Source organism: Malaclemys terrapin, chromosome 4 (genome assembly GCF_027887155.1).
Source record: "Malaclemys terrapin pileata isolate rMalTer1 chromosome 4, rMalTer1.hap1, whole genome shotgun sequence".
In the NCBI taxonomy this organism is placed as follows: domain Eukaryota; kingdom Metazoa; phylum Chordata; order Testudines; family Emydidae; genus Malaclemys; species Malaclemys terrapin.
The window spans coordinates 89,019,329-89,041,347 of NC_071508.1; the positions used below are offsets into that span (position 1 = coordinate 89,019,329).

The following is a 22,019-nucleotide window of genomic DNA, read 5'->3' on the forward strand; positions in this document are numbered from 1 at the left end:
ACCCAACCAAGCTGCTGGCATCCAGATTGCCACACACAGAACCCTCTTACCCCACAGCTGGATAGGGCTGAGCCTGCTTGCCCCACACCTGGATTAGGTAGCAGGGCTGGGCGTGTGCGCAAGACTCTCTTCCTCTCACTCGCTATTGCAGAGTGCCTGGAGCTGGGGAGAGGCAACAGAGATAACACCAGAGATGATAACAACCTTTTACTGCTTACAGTTACTCCATTAGGTCAGGTAATAGTGGAGCATGCTGTGGGTTTAAAGTTCCCAATGACCCATTTTGGGGTAGAGGGAGAGACGCAGTCAATATAGTTTCATCTGATGAAATGTTTTGTGTGTTCAATTTTTGTTTTAAAAAAAACCCGAAGGTTTGTTAGAGGGGTCGGCAACCTTTCAGAAGTGGTGTGCTGAGTCTTCATTTATTCACTTTAATTTAAGGTTTTGCGTGCCGGTAATACATGTTGTTGTTTTTTAGAAGGTGTCTCTCTCTAAGTCTATATTATATAACTAAACTATTGTTGTATGTAAAGTAAACAAGGTTTTCAAAATGTTTAAGAAGCTTCATTTAAAATTAAATTAAAATGCTGATCTTACACCGCCAGCCTCCTCAGCCCGCTGCCAGCCTGGGGTTCTGTTCACCTAGGCCTGCAGCGGGCTGAGCGGCGCCTGTGGCCAGGACGCCGGCTGGCAAGGGGCCGGCAGCCGGGACTCCAGACCTGGGGGGGTTCAGTGGTCAGGGCAGAGGGCAGTGGAGATGTGGGGGGTTCAGGGCAGAAGGCTGGTGGGTGTGGGGGTGCAGGGCAGAAGGGTGGGGGGGTTCAGGGGTCAGGGCAGAGGGCTGGGGTGTGTGTGGAGGTGGAGGGTAGAAGGCTGGGTGTGGGGAGGGTTCAGGGGAGAGGGCTGGGGGTGCAGGGCAGAAGGCTGGGTGTTGGGGGGAGGTCAGGGCAGAGGGCTGGGGTGCTCGGCTCGTGGGGGTGCTCCCAGCCCCCTGCCCTGAGCGGCTCATGGCAGGGGGCTGGGAGGGATATGTCCTGTTCCACCTCCTTCCCCTCCTCACTCTGCCTGCTCTAGGGAGCAGCCGCTCCGCTCCCCCTCCCCCTCTCAAGGGCCATTGCCGGCAGGGAGAGGGAGGAGGTGGAGGAGGGGCCGCAACGCACCAAGCTGTGGGAAGAAACGGGGGAGGAGGGAAGCTTGGCTGCCGCAGGACCAAGATTCTGCCTCCTGCCCCCTCAGGGGAGAGCGGTGGGCAGTGGGGCTGGGGTCCGCCCCCCCCCCCCCCCCCCACTCTCCCCTGCGGAGGCAGGAGCTTGGTCCTGCGGCAGCCAAGCTTCCCTCCTCCCCTGCTTCTTCCCCCAGCGTGGCGCTTTCCGGCCCCTCCTCCTCCTCTCACCGGGCAGGCAGTGTGCCACTCAAAATCGGTTGGCACGCGTGCTGTAGGTTGCCGACCCCTGGCTTGTTATGTAATTTACTACAATAAACATCAAGGTTGCAAACTCAAGCACACGCACATACAAAATGCCTGAATTAAAGTTGCCAATGCAACCCTAGTTTGGCCCTCTTGTACATATGCATTTTGATACAGGCTTTAATAGTATGACCACATACTTTTCCCCCCCCACTGGACCCCTGCCTCATTGAGTGCATAGGACTGATGTTGTGGGAATGAATCAAGTAGGGAATGAGGCTGTTGTCTGTAAGGCCTCGTTTGTTGGAGAAGTTGGAAAGTGTGTAGTGAATGAGCCAGTGAACTTAAGGAAGAGAGAGAATGGTCTTGTGGTTAAGGGGTTTTGTCAACATAAATTCATTACTGTTTTTAAAGAACTAAGATACGACACAGAATATCATAGAGCTGCCCAGGAGGAAATTAATTCTGTATTCAGTGCAAGATTTGGATGTTGTACTGTATGCATGGTGTTACGTGGTATGACAAGAATAAACAGAAATGATAGGAAAATGTTGAATAGCTATCCATACAGTGAGCATAGTATGCACTGTGAACTTCATATTTGCTCTGAATTTGTTCGCTGATTTGCATGCATGTCTGCACAACAGTGTTACTTACTACTTTTTCCTGGCATACAGTGATAAGTGATTGGCTCAGGTGTATTCTGTCTTTGTTATTCTAGAGTGTGTGTGGGTAACATTGATATATTCTCTCTGTCTCCCTCAGGGACCCCCATGATTCCAGTACCAATGGGTATTATGGCTCCTGCTCCAACGGTAAGTAGTACTGGGAGTAGGGGCAAAGTAATGTGTACAAAACATGCTTTATTGATTGAAACTACTCTATATGTAATTTGCCCCCAATTCATTAACAACATTCATAATCATGAAAGGAAAAGCTTGGTGTTAAATATTAGACTGATTGACATATTAAACTCTGAGCTGGGCAAGGTTTTAAAAGGATGTATATGAAATTGCTAACTGCTAGAAATTGAAACAGTTATTGTTTGCAAATAGAAATAAAAGTTGAACTTTCTATCTCAAATGAAGTAATTTAGAGATGACCTCGTGATAATACTCTGCACTGTTGTGCAAAACATCAGGGTTGGCTGACTGGTCTCTTGCTTACCAGATCAGTAGGCCTGCAGGGTGCCATGAGGTATTTCGTAGCCCGTATTGGTGAGTGCATCACCCAACACTGCTTCTAAACTGGTCAGAAGAGTCAGCGCTGACAAGCTTCTGAGCAAGTTCTAACAAGTCCTTTTTGGCTACAATGCTGTGGGAGGGGAAAGATGCTCAGGACTTACGGAGACCTTGAGGGGAAAATCTGCTTTTAGTGGTTTTATCTATACGCATGGATTCTTATTGGCATGTAGGGTTGTTTTCTGACTATAAAATCTGGGTTCATTCTAGGTTTTAAAGCCATTTCCTAGCTGTTTTTCCATCTAAACTAATGGGACTGCTGTTACTAAAATCTTGCAAAAGTGGAATCTGCTGAAGAAATCAGTCCAAAACCTAATGTCTCTAACAGAGGAATATACTCATGCTAAATTATGTATTTTATAGCAGTAAGATGCTGGAACAAATGTATTATTCAATATCTTGGAAGAAATAAGGTTCTGCCCCTGGCCTTAAAGAATTGATGAGGAAGAAATAAGCACATGCACACAACGAATATATATATATATTTTTTTAAACCCTCTTTATAACATGACTGGAAGATGTTCACACACATGACTGCACCATACCTACATACATATGCTCCAGTTCCCAAAACATTTCTTCTTCACATTCAAGAAAAGAGGCTATCATAGAGGAGGGGTGTGGATTGATAAAGTAAAACATTGGTTTCTGGGTAAAGTCTGGAAGTATTAGGACATTGTACTTGGTGCTATGAGTATTTTTTTGAGCCAGAATTAATCTTTTATTTACGGTCATAACTGTTAAGAATCTGTTTCTCATAGGACGTTAAGGTGTACCAGTATATCAAAGGATGGCAGGCTCATTGTTCATTTTTGAAGCAAGTACTGAGTTAAAGATGACTCATAACATCGTATCCAAAAGTGATCTCCTTGCACAACTAGACCTCTTTCTGCCTTGCATTTCCAGCAATGATTTTAAAATAACAATTTCATTCTTTCAAATCTAATAGGCAATATTTATTATATTCCGTGTAGAATCTTAAAACTACTGTCCTGCTGTATTGGCTTGCAATTATCATGCTATGCTGTAAACTTAGTAGTGAAACACCTCTATATCTCCAACTCTTCCTTGTTTTAAGGCTCTAAACCGTTTTCTGGTAAGTTATAAAATAGATACAGACATTTTGTTTTTCCTCCATAGGTCTTAGTTCCTACCACAGTGTCCATGGTTGGAAAGCACTTGGGACCCAGAAAAGAGCACCCTGGTCTAAAGAATAAAGAAAATGATGAAAATAGCGGTCCCACTACCACTGTCTTCGTGGGCAACATTTCCGAGAAGGCATCAGATATGCTTATAAGACAGCTCCTAGCTGTAAGTGCAGTGGTTGGTTTTAGACTTCATCCTCAGCTGGTGTGTAATGTAAATATTCTGTCATCACTATAAACGTGGTGAGATTAATTCACAAGCAGTGAAGTTGGGCACTGATGGTGCAGTAATGACATGTTCATTAGACTTGTGTGAAAAGTGAACAATCAGTTTGACCAGAATAGCTTTCTTTCAGCTGGTACCAAATAGGAATATAGAAGATTTTTAGCAAAATTAACCCTTACTCTTTTGATTCCTTCACAGAATGGTACATTTTGCTTGTTTTGTGTGAGCAACTGTTTACAGTTTATTAAATGGTAACATTCCTTTCTTAATTTTGCCTTCAAGAAATGTGGCTTGGTTTTGAGTTGGAAGAGAGTGCAAGGGGCATCTGGAAAACTTCAAGGTAAGTGTTGCTTTTTGGCATCCTGATCAGATTCATTTATTTTGATTATCAGACAGCTTTTAAAGTATATACTGACAAATTAATATAACTCTAATATTTTGCATTTAAATTGAGTTGCATATGACAATTTTTCCTGTTAAATCTTTATAAAAAAGGAACAAGGTCCAAATCTTAAATCTTGTAATTCTTTGAGAATAATGCAGTGAATATTTCTTTGTAAATTTTGCAGAGTAAATATTTTCCCTTTTATGATGCATATTTCTGGAATATTTTTTAAAAAGTTTGAGAACCTGTTAGTTCAAAGTTCCCAATATGGAAGATATTTAATGGTCTGTAAGGGAAAAGCTGTTAAATATTTACCTGAAGACATTGTTTTTTTGCTTTTCATCTCAATCATCAATCTCTAGCTTTTGGGTTTTGTGAATACAAAGAACCAGAATCCACTCTACGAGCTCTGAGACTACTCCATGACCTCCAGATTGGAGAGAAGAAGCTGCTAGTTAAAGTTGATGCCAAGACAAAAGCTCAGCTAGATGAATGGAAAGCAAAGAAAAGGGCTTCCAATGGGGTAGGTATGCAATGTGAGACCTGCACTATGTAATGAGGGGCGGGGACAGGGTTATCTAGGTCTGGAAGCCAGGGCTCTTGGCTTCTATTCCTATCTCAGCTCTTAACTCACTCCATGACATTGGCGAGAGTGTGGCTCCTAAATCCCATTTGAGAGTTTGTGGAGCTTGAGAGCCTAATCGACTTAAGCATTTTTGAGAATTTTACCCTTAGGGCTTGTCTGCACTTAAATTTGCATATTTAACCAATGGAAACACCTGTTTTTCAGTTTAGCTTGCCTTTGTACATTTACTGAGGCATGCTAAACCAATATAAGCTAGGTTTAAATTGATTTAAGGGTGTCTGCATGCAAAGTTGCACCAATTGAACTAAATCTGTTCAAAATCACAGCTTTAAATTGATGCATCACCGTGTATCAGCCAGGCCTGAATCTCTGATTCTCAGTTTATATCCATTCTGAAAAGGAGTAATACATATTATACTGTACCTTACTGTTCTGAAACTTAATGTTTAGAGATTTGAGACGTCTTTTAAAAAGTGACCTGTAGAAATGTATTGTTTGTTACAAAATCCGTGAGCCAGTTGAGGGACCTGAATTAAGTTTCTCTTGCAGCTTTCACAATAGTTTAAAACTCAGAAAAGTAGATTTATTTCTTTGCAGTTATAAGGCACTGAACAGATCACAAGCAGATGTAACATTAAGCATGCAGGGTTTTTTTTTTTTTTTTTTTTTTTTCCCCCATCTTTGACTTGAGGGGAAACCTGTTGGGGATCCAACCAGGGTCACTGTCCATCTAACTCATTCTAAATTTTCTGGTTTAATTATTTAATTGTCTTTCTGGGGTAGTTTGGTGTGCTGGATTTACTGGGCCAAATTCATCACAAGTGTAACTTGCTTGAAACTAGTAGTTATACCAAAGATTAATGCGGCCCATTTTTGCTAGATGCTTCTCTTTAGCAAGGGTAATAGAGCATGTTCATTCATTTAAAATACCTGCACTTTTTCTCTAATTGTCCCAAGCAAAGGCATATACCAATGGGCACTCGCTTCTTGAAGCAACAATTATTCATAGGTCTAGTTGGCCAAAGTAGATTTTCAATTTCATTTTGTAGATAATGAACACAAAAAAGTTGGTAAACTTTTGCAATCAGCGCTTTGTAGTAGCTCAGAAAGCTACACAGAATATGCTGGAAATATGAATACTTTTGTCCAATCAGAACCAATATGACTTCAGGTTTTTAACATAATTTTGTCTATCTTGCATATGGGGGTCACAAGACTATTGCTCAGAACAACAAAGTGCTAACAAGGTGAAATCCATGGGGAGGGGAGGGGAGGGATAGCTCAGTGGTTTGAGCATTGGCCTGCTAAACCCAGGGTTGTGAGTTCAATCCTTGAGGGTGCCATTTAGGGAACTGGGGTAAAAATCTGTCTGGGCATTGGTCCTGCTTTGAGCAGGGGGTTGGACTAGATGACCTCCTGAGGTCCCTTTCAACCCTGATATTCTATGATATGGCGCAAGTACTCTAGTTGCTAACCTAGATTAAGGGAGGAAAGTTTGACTCGAACACTCACTTCTGTCAAAGTGTTCCCTTCTGGCAACAGCTATAATATTTCTATGCTTACAGCTGGGATTGTAAGTAACCTTAACACTGTAGTGCAGCTGTAGGACATGAACAGGAAGGATTGTGCCTTCTGTGAATTTTTTTTGGTGTAGCAAGGCAGAGAAGGTCAGTTGCGATGTGATGGCAATAAATTTAATCACTTATAGTGAAAATTCCTAATTCTTTTTAGGATATATTCTTTGAGTAACCTACTGATATCCATATAGAAAAGCTCTGTACCCTGATTTCATATAGTTTTGACTGGCATCTCTCTAATGATGTAGACCAGTGTTTCCCAAACTTGGGACGCTGCTTGTGTAGGGAAAGCCCCTGGCAGGCCGGGCCGATTTGTTTATCTGCCGCCTCCGCAGGACTGGCCGATCGCGGCTCCCACTGGCTGCGGTTCGCTGCTCTCGGCCAATGGGAGCTGCTGGAAGTGGCGGTCAGTATGTCCCTCAGCTCACCCCACTTCCAGCAGCTCCCATTGGCCGAGAGCAGCGAACCGCGGCCAGTGGGAGCCACGATTGGCCGGACCTGCGGACGCGGCAGGTAAACAAACTGGCCAGGTCCTCCAGGGGCTTTCCCTACACAAGCGGCATCCCAAATTTGGGAAACATTGATGTAGACAAATTAGACTCTGGTATGTTCTCATTATTGGTGGCTGAAGGAAATGTGAATTGCTGAGGAATATTGATGTAAGTAGTTATGAAATACTACCTCCACTGAAACACTAATATGAGTTATAGTAAATGCATTAAAAGTTTATCAAAGTGCTTGTGGTTCCTTATTAACCCTTTCATGCCTTCCTTGGCATGCAAGGGCCACTCTCAGATCAGAAAGTTGCAGTGCTCTTCTCAGAACTCATTTTCTTGATTTTTTTTATTTTATTTATTTTATTTTATTTTGTATTAATATACATTGCAACACTTAACTTCTAATATGAGGGAGATAAACCAAGCAACGCTTTGATCTAATTAGCTCCTCTTCGTGATCACCTCTTCTCCCTGGACCTCTTCAGCTCCACTCCCTGTCACCGCTTTCTAGCTCTTTCAGTCTACTCCTTTGGCCTGGCAGCCTCTTCAGCTCCAACTGAACCCTTCCTCCCCCTCATTCTTAGCTGCTGCTCCATCAGACCCTTCCCTCCCTTGCCCTACCCCCCCTTTTACCCACCACCTATCGCTTGATGAGACACCCAACTGGATTCTCAGGTGAGATTCCATTTTTTTACAAAATGGTGGGGTGGGCAGTAAATGGGCAAGATATTCTTTATCCAAAGTATTTTTCATAAACTTCTGCATAACGTTGGTGCAAGGAGATCCTTTCCCAGAGTTTCCCTTTGTCCTGCTTCCCCACTTGGAGAAGAAAAAAGTGAGGATAAATATATGATCAGCAATAAGGAGACTTCTTGAATGGCAGGGATATTTTCTTTCTAGAAATGTTGCTTTAAAATAGCTCTTTCCCCACAGCTTACTGCTTTAAATTAGAAAAGGAAACCATTTTTATTGTATGATAGTCTAATGAACTCCCCCCCCCCCCCCCCAATAAATAAATAAATAAAAAGCTTAGAGGTGAGCTACTGAAGAGGTCTAAGTGATCTACAGTTCCTGACAGACAGAGACCAGAAGCTATGGTAGATCAACATTAGGGCCACAGCTGTTGATACTCCCCATTTGCTCTCTGTCTCTTCCTTGACCTTGATCTGTTTGTCGGTCTTATCACAATCCTCCTGTTGCAGTCTACAGCTATTCCACTTGTAAAACCCTGGAATGTGGTCCCTCTCTGGCACTGCTAGTGTGAGGAGGTCTGAGCAATAGGATGCAGTTGAGAGCTGTTCTTAAACTTTGGTAAACACTGTAGAGGCACTAGCAGGATTATTAATAAAAACGACCATTTGGGACAAAATTCTTCCTCTCACATGAGTGGGATTTAGTGTGACAGTTTGCTGATTTCTCTAAATTTGCCACTTTCCCTAGAATTCCAGACCAGAGTCTACAAATGACGACGATGAAGCACTGGATGAGGAAACAAAGAGAAGAGATCAGTTAATTAAAGGGGCCATTGAAGTATTAATACGAGAATATTCCAGCGAGCTCAATGCCCCTTCCCAGGAATCTGACTCTCACCCCAGGAAGAAGAAAAAGGAAAAGAAGGAGGACGTATGTGTTTTGATTTTGGACAAAACAGATTTTTCTTCAACTCACCTTTATATAATGGCCAAACCCTGTGCAAATACTTTAACCCAAAACTTCTGATGAGAAAACAAATCGACAAGCGTTGATGTCAGCAGCAGTTTCATGTATTAAATTGAAATCTAGTCAGTTTTAGATGCCATCCCCTCTGGATGGTTTAGGGGGTCTGAGCACCTAGACTTCTTGGAACTACAGGTTTGAATTTTGGCAGGTTTGACTCAGCCTTTCATCCCTCTGAGGTAGATACGTTGAACTCGGTGCAGTTTATTGAGTGTCTATAGGTCTTTCAGATGAGACCTTAAAAAACAAGATCCTGCCTGTTCTGTGTTGACACTTAAAGATCCCAGAACACTTTGTGTAAGTGTAGTGGTTTGCTCTGGTGTCCTTTATCAAAAATTTCTCTTCTCCCCACTGTTTGATAGCATGCCAAGAGTCAGCTGGTTGTTGCTACTTTACACCCCTGAGGTGGTTGCATTTCAGTGGTGGTATACGTGTATAGTTTTGAAACACTTTGGGATCCTCCAGGGATGAAAGGCATGTTACAATTTTATTATTTTTACTATAAAACTATTATTATAAAAATGTTTTAGTTTGGCTGTGTTTGGCCAGCTGGCTTTCCTATACTTTGTGACACACAAAACATCTAGTGTTTGGCAGAAATGTTCTGATGCAAACCTCCTTTATGGGTGATCCTTTCAGTGTACTAAAATAAACTCTTTGGAGAAGAGGGGAAAACCAAGAATTTACAATTGGCAAGCTAAGACTTCGCTTTTGCAATTGAGTCGCTAACCATGTGAAAATGAGCTCTTGACACCTCTCACCCTCCACCCAAGGTTGCAAGAAATCAGAATCTAGTTGGACTGAGATTTTTACCTGCTTAAATCTACTGTATAATTCCCATTCCAAGGCAGTAATGCAGCTTCAGCTGCTGATGGGGTGTGAAAGAGCGGTGCAAGAAGCAACACCTCTCCCTCTGGGAGTGAGTATATCATCCCCACATCATTCTTAGTCTAAAATAACCTGAGGAATAGAAGTCCTGAGTTGAGAATTTAGATTTCCTTCCTCACACTTTCTTTGGGGCAAGATTTTTTGGATAAGAATCTAAGAATAAAGTCATTGTCTAATGCTGTGGGCTGTATATTATGCAAACAAAAAATACTGTAAAATGTTTATTGTGCTGTGGCTATCTCTGGTCATGGATAATGACAGATGACCATACTATCACATTGCCATGCCACTATAATCTTGCAAGAGCCGAGTGCTAAGTGTACTTTTTGGAACTCTGCTATCTCTGTATGATCTAGCTTTAGACCAGTCTGAGCTAGCAGAGCAGATTAATATGTTCTGCCAAAGACACAGCAGCTCTTGGGTTGAAATTGCACTTTGTCTTCTCTCCCTGATGGGTAGGGAAATGAGAATCTTGGAGGCTACCATCTTTGGCCTGTGGGGGTGCAGGTGGGAGCAGGGAGATGATCCTAGTTCATCACTCCTTTGACTTTTAAGGAGGGGGAGAGAAGAATCTGTGGGTGGGAGGTGGAGGGAAGATGCCATGTGGGGGGGAAAAAAAAAAAAATGCTTGTTCTGGGGCTTCTGTCCCCCTGAAGGGGATGGGAAGAAAACTGCTGATGTTAGCAGCTGAGTCCTTCACTAGTTCCACTGGATGAAGGAATGATGGATGATGTGGGGGAGATGAGGGTGTGTGGGAGGAGTGGCGAGTGAGTGGAATCTGTTTTTGAATTTCAAGCACGGGGGAACCTCGCTAATTCGCACTAACTACCAGGAGACCCATTGCAGATGACTAAATTTTGCGAATTAGCGAGTAAATAAACAAAATCGAGATTTATGCACCACAATGTATTGATCACTTATTTTGACAAGTGTAGTTTAGTCTTATTTATGACATTATTATAGTGTACTAATGTCCTATAGTACGCTTTGTAATTCTGTGATGTCTTACTAATATGAGACCTCACTACAACATCTGTTAAATCTTTGCTGAGAAATAGATCAGTGAAGGGAGAATTAGCGAGGTTCTTCTGTAATTTTGTTGAGTCAAAAAATAAGATCACAGCAATACAATATTGCTTATAGTACAAACATACAAAACATTGTTTTTCAGAGTAGTGTGCAATCTATTTTTAAAAAAAAAAATCTCCGTGGATTTTTCCGCAGATTTTCCGCAGATTTCCAGTGGCCCCACTGATACCTTATCCACTCATCACCAAGGTTCGTTTACATTGTAGGCTTTGACAATGACTATGTTTACTGCTAGTTGCCAGATTTGTGACTCTTGTCCATCTGATTTTTCACTCATTAACATCAGACTGTCAGGTTTGGTACTGCAGAAGGGGTATATTTATCTCTTACAAGACTGGTACAAAACTTCTAACCTTGAGCTTTTCTCTTGTTCTTCTGTGTATGTACAGATGGCTCTTAATGCTTTTCCTCCTGTCCCCCTTGTTTTTTAGGAGGATATAAATGCTATAGAAATGGAGGAAGACAAAAGAGACCTGATATCAAGAGAGATCAGTAAATTCAGAGACACACACAAGGTAGTATTCTTGTTTTTGCACTTGATACAAAATTAGGCTTTTACAGAATCCAAAAAACCCTCTTTTATAAAATTTACCAATACAATATCACTTAAAATACTGTTTATAATGAGGTGTAATATATATATCGAGAGAGAGAGAGAGATTTAAAAGCCAGCAAAAAACACATACCACATTAAGTGGCCCTTGGCATTTGTAACTCTTTTAGTTGCTATTGATTGCTTTGCAGTCGTCTCACTTTTATCATGAATAGACACAACTTAAGTTTCTACACATACATTAGGTTAGATATATTTATAACTAAAGATTAAACAGGTTGCAATGTAAGACATACACTTGAGTGTGTTTCTGTAGACAGTTATAACGTAATCCAAAGAAACGTTTTATGGAGAGCTGAAACTTACTTTTAAATTTGACATTTTTTATTTTAATAGTTCTAAGTTGAGTGGGGGAAAATTAAAAATAGGTCAGTGGTTACCAGAATTACCAAAATTTAGATGCATGGAAGAATTGTAAATTCCCATAAAGCTAATCTATTCATTGACCCCCACCATTATGATAGAGATCATATGGTGACTAATGCAAGATGAAACTCAGCTTGGAAAGTAACATGGAATAGGATGTAAGTATGAGCTTCTGTTTTTTATTATATTTATGGATGCCCCCTCAGAAAAATATGCAAAGGGGTAACTGGCTTGGAAATGTTGTGCACAGCAAATCCCACTTCAGGGTTCCCACCTACAGAAGTTTCTGTTAATGTCAGTGCATTTATGAATGTTTCTGGTTTGGAAGGTGGTACAAATGGATAGTGAAATGCAAACTGTGCATGTAATATATTTCAATGTTTAGCTTATAAGGCAGTATTAATTTTCCCCAGCAAGAGTGGAGGTGGTCCATGACCCATTGAAGTATTAACCAGTGTTCACGTTTTGAGCAAACGCTTTTTTTGAATACCTGAAGTTGACATTGATGAAAAGGTTGAAGGTGCAATAAGGTGAAGCATACCCCTGTTATTCAGCTTTACCTTGGGCAGTTATTGGGTGGTACTTTTTCACACAACTTTATCAACATAAAGCAAAAGGAACACTGCTGGCAATGTAAATACTGGATTTTCCTCTCCACTCAATTTGGGAATGAAAGCCTAAGGAAAAGAATTCCAGAAGAGATCTTCTGGTGAATTTCAGTAATTAAATATGAAACTGGTCAATGGTGAGACATAGAAAAGTTGTGTTTAATTCCAGGCCCTGTCAAGTCACTGGTACAAAATATAAACAAATCACGTGGTTTAAAAAAATTAAAATATGCTTCACTGTTTCAGAAGCTGTCAGGCATTTTACTGCCTTTGATCTATTTTATTGGGGGGGGATATTTTGGATTTCTTAACTTTAAAATCAACTTCAATTATAATAAGTGGCCATTGCCTATATTGGGTGGAATGATTTAAAAGGGCTGTTGAATCCATAGCAGCTGGCTAGTGAGCACAGTGAACCTTTGCATGTTTTTAATATGAGTTTATAAAACAATAACCACAGACTGTCAGGGTATCAGCCTTGCAGGGGGCGTCCATTTACAGCACGGACGAGTCTGAAGAGAGCTCAAGGTAAGATTTATGATTCTTCTATCTGTCCTTTCCTGTTCATTACTTCATTATATCTATGATGCTTTTTCCATCCCAGTATCCCTTCAGACTCTTCTGTTTACACTGGTAGCAGTTATTTAAATGAGGTTTTGATATGAACCAGATAGGCCAATTCATTCTTTTATTAGATTTTTAAGGAACCAAATTTATAAAATAGGTCATAAGAGACCAAAACTTGTACAGATAAAAGATGTCTCTGAGACAAAAATTTTTGCTATGAACAAGTATTTGAGAGAAAATCCAGGAATTCAGCAAAAGAAATTTCTATTGGAACATCTAAAATAATCTGTAAGTATCAACTGTTTCAGTATATAAACTTTTCTTTAAAAGTATATGAAATTGAGGTAAGTTTGATTTTGAAAGTTGACATAGCATAGTCTAACATCTTACCATATTAGTTTGTTACATTATAAGACATCTATAAAAGAATTTCACTTAGTTTCTAAGTTTTCACCCCTCTATTTTGTAGAATTTTAAGTTTTGTTTTTTGTAATATCCGTTTCCTACCATTTTTTAATCCCTTTTTCCTTTTGTGATTTCAATGTATCCAACGCTAGCATGCCTATATTTTACTATCAATGCAGTGTGGTATGTATGGTGGCTGGATATATTGATCTCTTGTGAATTAGCTTTATTTCTGTAACCCTTTGTCAGTTCTCTGGTCCATGGGCATGTGACAGAAGAATATTTACCAGGTAAGATTGCTTTTTAAAGTTGTCTTAAATGCATTGCTTAAAGAAAGAAAGAAAAGAAAAGAAAATGCACATTTTATTGTTTCAGTTTTTAATTTCTTTACAGTGGTGGTAAACGTGGAGCCAAAGGGGATAAAACCTGTTTTTTCTGCTCAGTATGTGTAAAAACCATGTGGGGTTCTGGCATCTGTCAGGCTGACAAACTTGGTCTGTCTTTGTTGTTTGGTATTTTTGTGAACCGTGTACTTGCTCTTCCTCCCAGAAACATAGCTTATAGGCAAAGTTAATCCAGTGTTGGCGATCCATGTCCTAGCACAGCATCTGTAAGTTAACACACCACAATTGCTTCCAAGGATGGATTTATCTATCATTCTATTGATGTATTTTCTATTGTCTTATAGGAGTCCTGGTTATAGATACTGTTTTTAAATGGAAAAGTTGCAACTGTATACAATTTTAGTAAAACTGTAGCCGATAACCCTTTAGTTTCTATATTTCAAATGAGTGATTTCCAACCTTTTTTAATCTTTCCATCTTGTAGGGGTGGAAGTTGAGGATTCCATTCGGCAGAATTCACTTTTTACAAGTGAATAGTTAGAGCTCTTTAGGAAGGGCAAAGTGGGAGGGGTCCAGCTCCCTCCTCACTGTTGAGGCATGTGTGCCCATGTGCAAATGGATGAATTTCTTTACCCCAAGTTTTTAGATAGGGTTGATTTGGTCTGCTGAGACCATGGGGAAATAACTCTGTCCCAATGGGCATCAACTGAATTCTGTTTGTCCAGCTCAGAAGAATGAATTTTATTAGCTAAAAGTTCATTTTGTTTGTACCCAAGTGGTTCATTGCACCTGTGGAGTCTGTGGCTCTGCTGTGAACCGTGATTGGGAGTGCACGGTGTATGTGCAGCTCAGTCATTATACAACAATCCAAGGCCAGTCCTACCCTGCCATCCAAGGTTGGAGATTGCTGGTCTGTGTAGATCTATGCTTTTGCACGAAATCTAGTCTTGTGATTGCTGCATTTTGATTTCATACTTATGAGTTCAAACTATTCAATACATTAAATGTTAAATCACTGGCGGTTTTGGTACATCCATTACCAGCCTTGCGTGTTGCGCCGGGACTATCAGATTCCTGCAATTATGGAACTAACTGTGAAAGTTCTCTTGTTGGTTTCTAGAAACTGGAGGAGGAAAAAGGCAAAAAAGAGAAAGAGAGACAGGAAATTGAAAAAGAACGGAGAGAAAGAGAGAGGGAACGGGAGCGTGAACGAGAGAGGAGGGAACGCGAAAGAGAGAGGGAACGGGAGCGTGAACGAGAGAAGGAGAAAGAACGGGAGCGTGAACGAGAGCGGGATAGGGATCGTGACCGGACTAAAGACAGAGACAGAGACCGGGATCGAGACCGAGACAGAGACCGTGAAAGGAGCTCAGACCGCAACAAGGATCGAAGCAGATCAAGGTAAATAAAAGTTTGAGTTGCTGAAATAGAACTCTAGTTCTTGCTAAGGCTGCTTACGCAAGTGAATATAGTTCAATGTATTGGGTTTTTCTCCTAACTTAGGATTGAGAGCTGTCTTTTTTTCTAAGTTTAAAAAAAAAAAAAGTCCATGTAAAATGGGAAATATTATCTAAAAAAAACTTATTTTATACATCAAAAGTACACAAAGCATATGACAGTTCCCACAAAGGTGAAGCCTTATTGCTCAACCTGTCATCCTAACTAATCGGCAGTATGAACAGAGCTAAACTGCAAAGAAGCTAGTGGCTAAACATGGTGATGCAAAGTCTGCATGCAGGTTGTGAGCCAAATGTGAAGAGGGAGAGATTGTTTCAAGAAGGTGCACCCTAATTTAAGGGACTGACTAAATGCTTTTGAGGTCCTGGTCTTGTGGCGGTAGAGCCAGATGGAGGTATTACGCAGTGTCAGAATTGGTATGCTTATGGGGCAGTAGAGGGTTAAAAATAATGTGAAAGATGATAAATGTGAATATCTCTCAGTAGGTGGTGATAACATACCCTTAAATTCATTTAAGATTGAAGCTTTGTATACAAGGCTTTTCAGGCCAGCAGTAATCTTTTTTTTTTTTTTTTTTTTATGTCCTATATAAAAAATAGAGTAGGGGCAGTATTCATACCTAAGGCAGTTGTCCAGGCTGACTTCTCTCTTTTTTTTTTTTTTTTTTTTTTGGGGGGGGGGGGGGGGGAGAAGGGTGGAGGGGTGTTTTGGAAAGATGATCTTTCATACCTTGCACAACTATCTAGCTTTCTTATTGTCTTCTGCTTTTGGGATGGGTAGGGAGAAAGAAAAGAAGAACCCTTATAGGGCTGGGTGAGGCAGCTGGATGTGAGTCTTTCATACTGATTGGGTTTGAGGGTTATTTTTTCATAACTGGTTGCATTATACCCACTATATCCCCACCAAAGATCCCTTCCGACAGAGCATCTGCCCTCCATCATGAGGTGTCCCTTCTCTCTCCCTGTAATAGTCCTTCAGCAAGGTGATATCCTTTGTTAAGAGGATAAGGGAAAGTTTTTTTTATACATAAATATAAAGAAATAAAAAGATCCTAACTTCTGCTCAGCAAGACCTGCTCTCCCTTTTCACCACGATTAACCTGACCTACCTCTGTTCCTGGTAGCCCGAAGAATGAGGGACTGAGCTTGCAGTTCAAACTGAGATCTCTGCAAGTAGCATAAACCTTAAGAGTTATTTAAACTGTAAAACGATGGCCTGGAAAATAAAGGGGACTAAGAGCTTTGGGGCATGTATGTGGAAAACTATTAGAGAACATTGACCCTTGAATACTAGTTACTGCCATGTGAGCTTAGTGATTTCAAGTCTTTATGGTTGGGCTGACTAAGAAACAGGTTTAAAAAACAGCAAAAATTAAATGTAGATTTACATAGTCAAAAAACTATCACTATAGCTAATCATTTTGTACAATAACAAGAGGAATAACTCCAGAGAAGGCAGAGTGGATAACAATCAATGACTTTTTTTTAATTGATTTTTTTTATTTAAATCGGATTTTTTTGATAAAATGCTTTTTGAGGGAAAAACCCATCTAAAGAGAGAGACATTATAGCTCAAAGTTATATCATCATGGAATAGGGATTATAAATTCTAATTCTATAGTATGAGACAATATATTCATGTAATCTTTAAGAAAAGTTTTGTAAATGAGTTCCAATAGTTCATGGATTAGGGACCCAATCTTACGGAGTTCCTGGGGCTTCTGTATAGATTATTTAGGTTAATCTTTCTATCTACCCAATGGGACTCAGTGCTCAGTCTAGAAGATACCATCAGAAATGCTTAGTTTTGCAGTTCTCAAACTGTGGATTCGTGTCTCCAGAAATAACATGCATGTTAACAGGAAAAATGTTTTTTTTTAAATAAATAATATATAGAGGTGAGAAATAACAGACCTCAACCCTATTGTCCCTCTGCAAATTTGCGTACACAGAGTCAATCCCTTACACCTCTCTAAAAGTGCAAAGTTTCAAAAAGTTCAATGAATAGAAGATTGTTGGGGGCGGAATAGATCTGGACAAGGAGAATTCTGGAGATAAATGTGAGAAGGGAGGGACAGGCAGTAGAAACAAAAGTGAAACTGTTTGAGCAGCATATTCCAGAAGTCTTGAGGTCTTTCTGAGTGTACCCTTCATTGGTTTGAGGTCTACCATACCATTCTCTCACTAGAAGGGAAAACCTATAATGGCAGCAGGCCGTAAAAGAGACCCAGTTTCGATCTCATCTATCTCAGTTTTGAAGAATATGTATTAAGGTTATAACAACCGACAAGAATGCACTTTTATGTAGAAATCCATGATTAAATCAAGTCTTCCTGACTAGTCATTTAAATCATGATCTAAATCAATTTGATTTAAATCAAATCCACTCTGAGAGAAGGTATCAATACTGTATTATGTGTTTGAAATTACATCCAATACTTGTTTGTGTGTGTTTGGTAGAGGAGATAAGCTAGCTGGTTATATGCTTAATTGTATTGGCTCTTGTCCTTAGAGAGAAAAGCAGAGACAGAGAACGTGAACGGGAGCGGGAACGGGAAAGAGAACGGGAGAGAGAGCGGGAGAGAGAACGAGAGCGGGAAAGGGAAAGGGAGAGAGAACGGGAGCGTGAGCGAGAAAAGGACAAGAAAAGGGACCGAGAAGAGGATGAAGAGGATGCCTATGAACGCCGAAAGCTGGAAAGGAAACTACGTGAGAAGGAAGCTGCTTATCAAGAGGTAGTTTGGGAGTAGCTATGCTTTTCAAACTTTTCAAGTTACTTGGAAAGTCGCTTCTGATGTCAGTGACTTTTTAATCATGTGTTTCTTGGTGGTTGTCTTACTGCACAACAGTGCACTTTTTTCCCAACCCCATATCTAACCCTTTGGCACTGGATGACAGGATTCAGAACACGTTACACAAATTAAATCAGTCTGGAGGGGAATTTCTGGCCCATTCATTCCAAGGGTTTAAACTATAAATAGCGAATTTGTGTATCTTGACCTAATTATTTCTAAGTATGTGGAAACTGGTTTTGTTTTTTAGTTGTTTTTAATGCTCATGAGATTGGAGAGTATTTCGTATATTTTTATTGCAGCGTCTTAAAAACTGGGAGATCAGAGAACGGAAGAAAACTAGAGAATATGAAAAAGAATCTGAGAGGGAAGAAGAAAGACGAAGGGAAATGGTAAGATTCGCTATTTGCAATTGAATTTAAATTTTTTTCCTGTGTCTGAATTAGAACTGAGACAGATTCTGTAACTTTCTTCACATAAAGGGCTACTGTGAAATATCCTGTAATGTATTGTCCTGCTTACATCAACAGAACACATGGATTTTTGTACACAATAGCTTAAAGCTAACTAGCCACGTAATTGTGATAGATGGCTTTTAAAATGTAAAGCAGAAGCGTTAGGTAAGAGATTCTGGAAAAATGAAGCTTGGTTGCCTGGCTCTAGCAGAAGCAAAACAGGGAGAGAGGCAGGCAGCTGCAAAATACTCTAGTTGTCTTACAGAGAATTGCACCTTCAGTATGAAATGTTACAACTGTGACCAACACACCTGTCAAGTTTTCAGTGTAAACGTAGTCTGTTTTGATGTATAAAACATTGGTCAGATCTAGTCTGCTGGATGTACTCGTGTGGTATGCTTGGCATGTTCAGATTCTGCAGAATGAGGTGGGTTTTTTAAGATTCTGTTCCTCTACCACGTTTTGGCTCGTGCATGAGCTTAATGCTGCAGCACATTGCAAAGGAGTATTTAAATCTAAAATTATTCATTAGAATTATTTGTTGATGAAACTTTTGGTTTTATAAAATCTAAATTTCAAGACTAAATGGAACTGATAGTGCCCATTTAAACTGACACTTTCAAATCCATTAAACTGGCTTATAAAGAGTTTATTTGAAGAACCCTATTGTGGTTTTCTTATTTAGGACACAAGAATATTGACCATATGAAAAAGCTTCAAGATGTTAGATAATGAGAACTTCAGTGCTTGCCAGTGAGGGACATTTATCCTACCAGTCAGAGATGGACAAACATTAGTGAGTTGTCACACTATTATATGGGAGGAGGGGGGTGATGCCACTCCAGAAACACTCCATCTGCTGGCAGGGGGAATTTGTATCCAATAGCTTAAACAGGGATAGAATGAAACTGGATGTATTTTGTCTGAGAGGAAGGAATAGAAAACCTTTACAGTAATGTTGATGTCTCTACTTGCTACAGGCAAAAGAAGCCAAACGGCTAAAAGAATTTTTAGAAGATTATGATGATGACAGAGACGATCCAAAATATTACAGGTACGTTTGAGTAAGCAACCAAGCAGGATAATCCAGTCCTCGTTAACTAGCTGTTTAATAAAATTGTCATGGTTACTGGTAGAAAATAAGAGGCATGGGTTTACAGGAAACTTGGCACTCAAATATTGTGGTGATAAGGATCATAAGTAGCTAGATTACCTCATGGAGTCAATACATTCAAAATCTGAGGGAACTGGATAACACTTTACTGCTACTCACTGCTTCAAGGAGCATCCTCTCCTTCCCACTCCTTTAACAGAGATGAGGGCACTGCATTAGGGTGAGGCAGAACATGAGATCAAAGTAGTCCCAAAACTGTGGGTAAGGGAGGGAAGAGTGGACTTCTATATAAACTTATTTCTCTGCTCTATATACTGGGGCTGTGAATTATGAAATAACTATAATTTTTTCATTCAGGATTTCAGAAAGAGCACTTGTCCCTCTGCATGTCTCATTATCTGCGGAGCATGATGATGCTGATTCTTTGGAGTTGTGTATAGAATGGAAGTTGACATTTTAGCATCTCCCATCATGAGAATAGAGGGTTCAAGATGCACTTATACATCTTGTGGTTTTACTTAATGGAAAAATGAATGGAAGCAGTTATGTGTCTTAGAAGGCTTTCATTAGATTGTTCTTAACTTTTAAGCACAAAGTTTCTATCTTCTTCAGGGGTAGTGCTCTTCAAAAGAGATTGAGAGATAGGGAGAAAGAGATGGAAGGAGATGAACGGGACAGGAAGAGGGAGAAAGAAGAGTTGGAAGAAATCAGGCAGCGCCTTCTGGCAGAAGGACATCCAGATCCAGATGCAGAACTCCAGAGGGTAAGCAGCAACTGGTCTGACAAAGGAAAATGCATAGATATCTTTGTAGTTTAGGCAAAGTTAATGTTTGAGCACATATTTAATAAATTAGAGGTTTATAGTTGATCTGGTGGTAATATATGCTTTATTCGTACAAATGTAGATATGGAAAGCTTTTTTGGTTTCCAGTCTTTATGTAAGTATCACAAAATTGTTAATCTGGATTATTTTTTTAAAAATCCAGATAAAATGGAGTTTAAAAAATGATTTGGATTTACAGGGTTATCTGATTATGAAGACAGTAGTAGGGTTTGTGTATATTTTAGGCCTTAATAACCAATTATGCAGTGGACACTTCATGGGGTAAAGGGCAGAACATTTAAGTAGGTCCTTTTTCAGAATCTTCCCAAATAGCACAATTTTGGTTTTGAGAGGTTTTTACATTCGCTAATTGGCTTTTTATTTGCAGATGGAACAAGAGGCCGAAAGGCGCCGACAGCCACAAATCAAACAGGAGCCAGAATCTGAGGAAGAAGAGGAAGAAAAGCCAGAAAAAGAGGAAAAAAGGGAAGAACCAGAGGAAGAGGAGGAGGAACCGGAACAAAAGCCTTGCCTTAAACCAACCCTACGACCCATCAGCTCTGCCCCATCTGTTTCATCTGCTAGTGGCAACGGAACCCCTAACACCCCTGGTGATGAATCTCCCTGTGGCATCATCATCCCTCATGAAAACTCGCCTGATCAGCAACAGCCAGAGGAGCATAGACCTAAAATAGGACTTAGCCTCAAATTGGGCAAGTTGGCATTTCATTTCAATTTTCTTGAGGCTTTGTAGAGAGAAGAAACATAGGAAGTTGAGAAACAATTCAGTTTTCCAAATTATATTGTAGATTTGGGAGCAAAACTGAGCAACTTGATATGCTAAATTTCCAGTACCTAGGATGTTCTTCCTGCTCAAAGATATCTTAATATATTAGCTGATTTGTCTAAAATCTGGGAAGAAGAAAACAGGTTTGACATGCTAAGTGAGTGGTTTCCTAAAGAATGCTCTACTAATGAGCTGTGATTAATACTTTGTACTTAAAGTGTCTTTTGTTAGAAGACCTGTAAGAGTCAGACTGAAAGTCCATTGAAATCTGTCCATTGACATCAGTAGGCTCTGGCCAGAAGTGCTTTACAAACATTTATTCATGATACATTTTTCAAAGACCAGGAAAATAAGGGATAGAAAGGCTGACTTTCCCAGAGCAGCACAGTAAAGTGGTGACAGAATCCAGAATAGAACAAGAGTCTTGACTCCCATTTCCTCTGCTCTAAGCACTAGAGAACAATTTTTATATCCCTATTCCTTATTTAGGGGTGTGAATTTTACTGAGAAGACAGACAAAACTACCTTCAGTTGCAAATTACAAATATTTTATTATTCTCTCCTGCCTTTCTTTGTAGGTGCCTGCAATAGTCCAAGCCAGCCCAATGCTGTGAAGAGGAAGAAGCTCCCCGTGGACAGTGTATTCAATAAATTTGAGGATGAAGACAGTGATGATGTGCCCCGGAAAAGGAAATTGGTCCCCTTGGATTATGGTGAAGAAGATAAAGGCTCTTCCAAGGGCAATGTCAATACAGAAGAAAAGCGCAAACATATTAAAAGTCTTATTGAGAAAATTCCCACAGCCAAACCAGAGCTTTTTGCGTATCCTCTTGATTGGTCTATTGTGGATTCAGTGAGTAACTGTTTCTTTAATTAAAAAAAAAAAAAATAATAAAGCTAATGTTGATCAGAAAGCATAATCTGCCAAGT

At 40.1% G+C, this 22,019-nt stretch overlaps 1 protein-coding gene across 2 annotated transcripts in view; it reads left to right on the plus strand.

The window, feature by feature from the left end:
* RBM25 (RNA binding motif protein 25) overlaps nucleotides 1-22,019 on the plus strand; it is a 40,339-nt gene that overhangs the window by 12,687 nt on the left and 5,633 nt on the right. Inside the window, exons 3-16 of one of the 2 annotated variants that reach the window (XM_054025289.1) lie at nucleotides 2,174-2,223; nucleotides 3,790-3,960; nucleotides 4,303-4,360; nucleotides 4,768-4,928; nucleotides 8,506-8,688; nucleotides 10,894-10,947; nucleotides 11,190-11,273; nucleotides 14,782-15,062; nucleotides 17,631-17,853; nucleotides 18,213-18,302; nucleotides 19,346-19,419; nucleotides 20,092-20,242; nucleotides 20,691-21,015; nucleotides 21,668-21,942. In XM_054025289.1, the coding sequence (XP_053881264.1) occupies nucleotides 2,174-2,223; nucleotides 3,790-3,960; nucleotides 4,303-4,360; nucleotides 4,768-4,928; nucleotides 8,506-8,688; nucleotides 10,894-10,947; nucleotides 11,190-11,273; nucleotides 14,782-15,062; nucleotides 17,631-17,853; nucleotides 18,213-18,302; nucleotides 19,346-19,419; nucleotides 20,092-20,242; nucleotides 20,691-21,015; nucleotides 21,668-21,942 (2,180 nt within the window). The remainder of the gene's footprint in view (nucleotides 1-2,173; nucleotides 2,224-3,789; nucleotides 3,961-4,302; nucleotides 4,361-4,767; nucleotides 4,929-8,505; nucleotides 8,689-10,893; nucleotides 10,948-11,189; nucleotides 11,274-14,781; nucleotides 15,063-17,630; nucleotides 17,854-18,212; nucleotides 18,303-19,345; nucleotides 19,420-20,091; nucleotides 20,243-20,690; nucleotides 21,016-21,667; nucleotides 21,943-22,019) is intronic. The other variant, XM_054025290.1, reaches the window with a different exon arrangement.